The 8,106-nt window shown below is 45.0% G+C and overlaps 1 protein-coding gene across 1 annotated transcript in view; it reads left to right on the plus strand.

The window, feature by feature from the left end:
* Nucleotides 1-5,912, plus strand: part of arhgap35a (Rho GTPase activating protein 35a) — a 59,145-nt gene extending 53,233 nt beyond the window's left edge. Inside the window, exons 6-7 of the mRNA XM_047593236.1 lie at nucleotides 883-988; nucleotides 1,677-5,912. Coding sequence (XP_047449192.1) covers nucleotides 883-988; nucleotides 1,677-2,160 — 590 coding nt within the window. The 3' untranslated portion in view covers nucleotides 2,161-5,912. The remainder of the gene's footprint in view (nucleotides 1-882; nucleotides 989-1,676) is intronic.
* The last annotated feature ends 2,194 nt before the right edge of the window (nucleotides 5,913-8,106 follow it).

Consider the following 8,106-nt stretch of genomic DNA (forward strand, 5'->3'; position numbering starts at 1 on the left):
TGGAGAAGAAACGCGAGGTAGAGTTGGAGGCGAGGGAGCCCTCGTTCTGTAGGAAACGGCAAATTGGTCTTGACATTTTCGGAATTAGAGCTTAATTGTTGTTACCAGACAGAGAGGTGGGAGGGAAAAGAGAGATTCGGTGAGAGCCGGCGGCGAGCGGATTCTGCGGATACTGTCATGGTGACGTTGCTTCGAAGTCACGTTTTGATTGCTGGTGATGTGTGTGAGGCAGGTGGGACTGTGTGAAGTCACTCTTCCTCAAATCTGCTTTTGATCCGCTCTGACCTGATTGTAGGAATCTAAACTCTCGGAGTATAAATCGTGTTTGTGATGTGGAGGAGAACATCTGCTGATCTCACTGCTGCCTCGCTTACATACACACAGGATGGACTGTGTTAGTTGGTGACGTCAGTTTTTGTGACTCACTCCTCGCAGCCATCAGGCTTAACACACCCTGTATATGTGTGTGTGTGTGTGTGTATGTGTGCGTGTGTGTGAGTTGCTGTAATCTGTAGAGCCCTGTAATGGTTGTGCGCATGGCGTGTTTCTCCCCTGGAATGTGTGTGGTCTTTGACTGGAGTCTCTTTGGATCGCGCGTGTTTTCGTCTCTGAGATTTGTGAAATTTGTGCTGTTGTAGGGTGAAATCACTGTGTCCTGCACAGATTTAGTTGAGAGGCGAAACCAATCGCTGTGGCTATGCTCTTCAAGCTCGTCTTTTCAACCGAACTCTTTCCATCCCTCCTCATCTTTCCATACCCTCCGCTCTCACTGCCCTGACATCTCATCCCCGGATTCCTCTAATCTTTTCTTTCAGACACTTTTTTTTTCTCTCCCTCCTCTAACCCCTGTCTGTCTCTCTCTCTCTCTCTTCCACCATTCAGAGATCAACGATAGGGAGCAGCGCTTCCAGACGATGAAGGATGTTCTGCGCCGCTTCCCCAAGGAGAATTACGAGGTCTTCAAATATGTCACAAGCCACTTGAACAAGTGAGTGAGCGACGCGGTCGCAAAACGGCCCGTGGCAGCTGCGCTGGTCACTCGATCGAGTGACCCCGGGGTGATGTCACCCAAACAAAGCACAGAGACGGACCGGCTCTCGTCGAGTCCTGAGTCACGCTGAGTTGATGCTGTGACTGTTTTATCCCCGCTTGTGACTTAATTGTGCATTCATTTTTCCGTCACCTTAGATTTGTCAAGACTTCAAGCTATAGCATGAAGTAATGGTTTACAACTAGGAACTCGGCAGAAACGGCACGTCTTTTATACAAAATAGTGTTTGTTATTCAAATTATTCAGAGGCAGTTTTCGTGCTTGTAAAAAAAAAAAAAAAAAGTTTAAGTTTAATTTAAGGATGATCATTCTTGACTGAACTGCACAAAATTAGTTTTTACAGAGGCCAAAGATTTTTTTCAACACTCGGTGACTAGTTAATTAAACTTAAGCCCTGAAGCTGAAGCAGATGAGAAATGTTCAGACACCAGGGGTGAACTAGCACTTGACATTTTGGTCATTGCTTATTTACTTTGGACGATGAGACTGTCCGATTATCATAAAGTTTGCTGCATATATTCACGATAAAAGGCGATTAAACACGCCGACTGCCAGCTGACCATCTGATGAATCGCTTTTCTGAAGATTTTAATCCATTTTTCCTTTTGGTTGCTCTGTTTCTCAGGGTGAGCCAGAACAGCAAGAGCAACCTGATGACCAGCGAGAACCTGTCCATCTGTTTCTGGCCCACGCTCATGAGGCCGGACTTCACCACCATGGACGCCCTGACCGCCACCCGCACCTACCAGACAATCATCGAGAGCTTCATCCACCAGTGCGCGTACTTCTTCTACAATCAGCCGCTGGCCGACGGCCTGCCTGGCTCCCCCACCTCCACGCTCTCCGGGGGAGGGACCTCGGCCTACTCCTGCATGGCCGGGGGCTACTCCTCCTCACCGACTCCGTCCCCGGCTCCCTACGTCCTCCCCGCCACCCCTCCTGTCATCCCCCACTACGGCCCTCCCATCCACCATCACCACCACCACCACCACCACCACCACCAGTCCCCGCCCCACTCCCCGCCTCCGACTCCCCAGTCCCCGATGCCAGCCCTGCTGCCGCCCTCCCTGCACCCCCACCTGCCCCCAACGGAACAACACACGCTGTGAATCAGGGATCAAGGGAAAGAGAGAGAAACACAAAGGCAGGCGGATAAGACGGAGTGATTCGAGGGTTAGGGAACAAGAGGTTTTGAAGTTTTGGGAAGGAACTGAAGAAAATAAATTGAAACAGGAAGTTGGGAGAAATTGAGTGAGATGCAGTATGTACAGGGAGAAACCTACGCGTTTGGGAGAAGGAGGAGGTCTCTTTGAGCCTCGGTCGCTTTTAGAAAAAAAAAATGGACGCGCACACGAGTCAGGAAAGGGGAACACTGAGGAGCCTCTGGACTGGCAGTATGATCTTTCTCCCTCCCTGACACTTTATCCCTTCGTCTCTCAGTCTCCCTTCATCTAGAACTACCCTCCTTGCCTTATAGCGAATCTACACACAGAAACACACTAATGAAGACTGAGATGTTGCCAGTAATTGTTCTAAGGGACTCAGGGAGGGATTAAACTGCAAGGGGGGATGTGAACTGCGTTACATTGGGATTGCTTCAGCAAACACGCACTCAGACACACACACACAAACACACTCTCTTGACACAACCACCCAGTGGTCCGGTGTGCCTCCGACAGCCATTCTCCTCAATCTCTTTGCTTCTCACTGTGCTGGGGAATTCGATGGCCGGCACCTGTTTTGTTTTTGTTTTGTTCCTTTTTTTTCGTTTTTTTTTTTTTTGTGTGTCTTCTGTGCAGACCAACACACACCTGCTGTATCTACCTGGAGGCTGTATCTGGGACAGAGTGGAGCAGAAAGTCCTGAATGCATGTTTGTTTATTTCACCACTGTACAGAGAACTTGAGCAAGAAACACGTGTTACTACTCACCCGACAGGATGTTCTGTCCGACTCACGAATTCCTATCTGTCAACACACACACACACACACACACATACACAGAGACAAAATCAGTTTTAGTCTAGGCACTATGCCAAGCACAGGAAAAAAAATAAAAAAAACTCGACCGACTGGATCTGCTGGGCAGCAAATTGGAGCAAAGGATTATGGGTGCTGTGACACCCTTGGCATTCTGGGAAAGCTCCTCCCAGTCCTCACTTTGAACTTCAGCCTCATGCTTTGTCCTTGTTAAAGAAGATAACCGGAAATACAGCTCCTTTAAAATTCGTCTAAACCTTAATTCTGCATTTACATTCCCACTTGTCACGATGCTTTTTTATGACGTTGTTCATTTGAGAAAATCTGGGCCTATCAGTGAGCGTGTGACTTGCTATCCGTCTGTCCGTCTGTCTGTCTGTCTGTGTGCACCTGTATCCATGCTTTTCAGTTGTACCTGACTTTCCCCACATTAGACAGATAGTGGGAATAATTCCAGTGTTGGACCTTCACCTGTCATGTTGCTTCTTTCACGCCGCGGTGGTTTTACAAGTGAGCTGGTGCTGCCGTTTTCATAGTAAGGACCTTGTTCAAAAAAGCACTTTCCTGAGCACTTTGAAGGCACATTTTAAATTGGAGCTGCCAATGACATGACAGCCACCGTTCACTTTATTGTCAGTTCACCACCCTACTCACTCTCCACTCTCTCTGGGAGCACACCACTGACATCTAGAGGAAGAAATGGGTACTGCAGCCGTAACCTCACTACTGCATGGGCGTAGCACCCTCATCCCACTGTGTGTTTCTGTTCTCTCATCGGTGCAATTGTCAGGATTAATCTTCATTGTACATTAGCAGAACGTTAACTTAAGTGTAATATTATAAATGAAATAACTGCAGCAGTTTTGAATCTGGTACACATCAAGTGAGATTATGCAAATCCACGCTAAGTGGCCACAAAGCGTGTGGCCACATTGCAGTTTATTAGACGTGCAGTAAATGGAATTGCCTCGCTGTCTTTCGTTGTTAGTTTCCACTTCCCTGTGGACAGCAGCTCAGTACTCAGACCTTTGTAAAGGAGTTCATTCCTAGACGTTATGATGTAGTGGAAGGAAATAACGACTTAGAGGCACAATGTAGCATTACAAGGCAGATGTAAGACACAGGTGGGAGGCTTTTTATCCTTGGAAATAATTGGTAACCACTGCTCCAGGCCACGACACGCTGTCCTCTAAGGACGCAGTGCCCCCGTCTCACTGGGACGGAGACTCAGACCTGATCTCGGTGGACTCGAAACGCAATTTGCTAAAAAAGTGTAACCACTATGCGAAACTGCGCCCACTGTCGCTGTTATGTTATGCCACCGCATCCCCGAGTCATTCCCTGTCCAAGAGAGACGGTCGGGTCTGGGAGAGACAGCAGACAGAACAGACAGTCCATTCATCCGTCTGCATGACTGGAATGGAGCATCACAAAATTCCTCGGCCCAGCTTGCTGTTACCGTAGAAACCAGCAAGATGGGGCTCGAGGAGCGTTGCTGAGCCCCCGATCGAAGCCGGTTTTGTGCTCATTCACACACACACACGTGTCTGTGTGTTTTTGTGAGCTCGAGCGAGTGTGTGCACATGTGAACTTATGCGTGTTAATGTTAAGCAGATGCTCACCAAGGTCACTCGGTTTGACATTGAATCGCAGCTCTGCGTGTCTCTCTCTCTGCCCCCCCACCCCCCACCCCCCCAAAAAATAGAATTCAAACAATCACTGAACTCTTAGAAGAGCTTTTATCAGTCCGCACTACCTGTTTACCTTGTGTGTGGGTGCATGTATGTGTATGTGTGTGATGGAGGACTTAAGAGCGTGTGTTTGGGCGAGTTTGAGCTGACACGCTAGCAGGCTGTGCTTGGCAGACGGCCAGACACCAGCGTGATCCAAACAAACGTGAAGGAGAGGAATGCAGCTCTCCTTGCGGTCATTACCCCACTGTGTAACCCTGTTAGCTCGTCCAGATTACACACACTGATCCTCAGAGAAAGTGTGAGAGAGATGGGAGGGGGGGAGGGGGGGGGAGTGAGGGGTTGGGGGGACGGGGGAGGGAAGACGGACAGCAAACGGGTGAATGGGATCATTATTTGGGAGACGGAGGGAGGAAGGAGGGGTGACCACTGGTACTTGTGTGTGAACGCCGGCCAGTGGCGTTCCCTGTGTATATCAATGTGTTAATACTGAACTGACTGTGAGGCAGCCAAAGACTGTGGAAAAAAGGGTCCAGGGAGAGATGGGAAGAAAAGTGTCAATTTAGAAGAACAGTTGAATAAAAAAAAAAAAAAATGTGACTTTGGTTCAGCGATAATATGTGGCTGCATTGCTTTTCTTTTCTTTTTGTTTTTTTTTGTTGTTTTTTTTTTCCTTTTTGCAACAATGGTGACAGATGTCTGTTAAGTTAAATTGAGAAACAAGCAAAACTATATTCAAATGGTTGTTTATTGGTATGTTAGGGGGTCTAACACTTTGCCCTTTAGTCAGTGGTGATAGAAAAAAAAAGTTTCTTTTTATGTTTTATTTTAATAATTAAAAAAAATACAAAGCATTTTTTTTTTAACAATTTCTTTGTGAACGATTGAGAGGCAAGCCCAGTATAGTGCATGATTTCTTCCTGACCGAGGAAGAGGGCTCCACCACTCTCACTATTTAAGAGATGATGAAAAAATATTAAGAAATAATAGGGGGTTGGGGGCCAGGGATGAAAATAATGGGGGAGAAAAAAACAGAAATAAATAAATGAAGTACTGTAAACTGAAAAGATAACATCAAACAAAAAAAACTGTCATTATTTGCTAAGTATGGTAATTTGTCTCAATGGGAATGGTGTATACAGCAAGGCCTTATGTGATCTGTATCATAGTTAATAAATCAAATCTTGTAAACCTCCTGTTTCTTGTCTCTTTGTAACACATTGTTAATCGCTCGCATACATACACTCCAAAAAAAGTTAAATTAAGAAAAGTTGTCAAATTTGAATTTCATTCAGAATTAATCCCCAATAAGTGCTGACTAACTATAACATCGTGGTGGAATTTGAAATTTCTGTCTTTCTCCTGCATAAAGAGTGGTGAGAAGTCCTCCTACATGCAGCACATATGCAGCTGCATCAACAGCCGGCATGATGACGTTGGAGGACTCCGGTTATTACTCACTCTGCCGGATGTTTTTCATTATGTGAGAGAGAATTGATTGAATGTTTTTAACATTGCCATAAATATGATCCAAACAGTATACACATGGGTTGTTGTTATCAGCAGATATAGACATATTGGAAAAATATGCTTAGTAGGTTCAGAAAGAGCCGCAGCTGGTCCAGAAGAACCTCGGAGGTCTTACGGGGTCAAGCGGAGTCTTATGAAGGTAAGTTGTCGTATCATTTTTTTTGGGAAACGCATGCTTTAAGTTAATAAACATTGAGTGCTTCTTTCCATATAACTAACATGAACATACCCCCTTCCCATGTCACACAAACTCATCATTATTTGCTATGTTAGGTGGCTAGTCAGATGCATCCAGTGTAAGTCAGGCTCTCATTATGAATCCATCTCCCAACACTTTTATTTTGCCAGCTTTAGAATAAAGCATAAGATGACGGTGCTAATGTTGTATTAATGTGCTAAATACATCTAACTAGAGTCAACAGGTCTGTTTTAAAGAAGCCATTTTGAAATTTCACAGCAAAGTCAGCACAGGGTCTAAGGAACTGATCAAAATGGTTCCATTTAGTTTGTCCAGTGAGAGAGTTACACAACACCAGGCCCTAGACAAACTAAATGCTACAGGGTCATGATTAATGTTATCAGTTACACTTGTGTTATCTACGGTTTGACCTGTCAAACAGATTCTTTGAAAAGGGGCCTGGCACAATTTATTCTGTCACATCTGATAGTTTGAGGACAGCAACAACTGAGCTTCGCTTAGCTCAGTAGTGAGTAACATTTTAAAAACAAGTTTTTTTTTTGTTTTTTTTATTCTGCATCTGTTGTGTGCGGCGAAACTCATTTTTTTTCCTCACATTTTATGCTTTTTCCTGATATGGCCTGCACCGACAGTAAGAAGGTCCGAGCTGTGCAGGGCACTTTTTAAACAAATTAAAAACATTAGGACCAACAACGTTTTTATGTTCAAAAATCTTAGCCAACTATGGTTAGCTACCTTAGACTGGCTAGTTATAGTCGTCTAGGCGACGTCAGTCACCCATCGTTTACACTGTTGCTACAAACATCAATTCTCTTTTTTCATTTATTGATATTGTTAAATGGTGCAATTTAATTTTAGTTACTTAGCTATTTATCTTTTAGAAAATTCTGAAAATAACCTTTTTTACCATTTTCTTAACAGTTCGCAAAAATACAAGAAGTTACAGTATGTGGAACTCAAAAAATGTTGATTTATTTTAAACGCAGAGCTAAAACTTAAAGAAACCTGCAATTTGTGGGCCCCTGGAAAATCTGCCCTGGCTACGGCCCTGTCAAATGATCCATCAAGATTTCTGTAAAGACCCTAATTAATGTACAGCTGCGTTGTCTAATTTGTCTGGGGGGAGTTGTAGGTTCCACCTGACGGAGCTGTAACCATCAAAGGAAAAACCCGTTTGGTGAGCTGAGACCTAATACATAGCCACTTATCCAGACATGTTAGTAAAGACAATTTTTTGGCAGTTATTGTAACTCTGTCGTTAGAAAGACTTTAAAATAGAACTATCAATACTTACACTCACAAGAGTACACACACATGGAATTCTATCACACCATGCTCTAAAAAGTTAAGTTTCACAGAGCATGTGATCATCTTTGTAGCACAGTTTGTTGTCCTGCTGTTTCGGCACATCGCTGAGGGACACTGAAGCCACAGGGGGACAGAATGAGGTCACAGGAGCCCACAGGAGCCTCCCGGTTCCTGTGAGAGCGCCCTTAGAGCGGCTCAGTCTGTGCTATTTCAGGGCGATGTGAGGACTTCGGTCCCTGTGAGGGCAGCGTGAAGGCCTCACTGCCATTTCATGGTGCCCTCATCTGACCTTTTCATTGAGTCAAACCAAAGGAAATCCATGTCCATGACCTTTGTGGTGCATCTCGC

This window comes from Mugil cephalus, chromosome 9 (genome assembly GCF_022458985.1).
Source record: "Mugil cephalus isolate CIBA_MC_2020 chromosome 9, CIBA_Mcephalus_1.1, whole genome shotgun sequence".
Taxonomy (NCBI): Eukaryota; Metazoa; Chordata; class Actinopteri; order Mugiliformes; family Mugilidae; genus Mugil; species Mugil cephalus.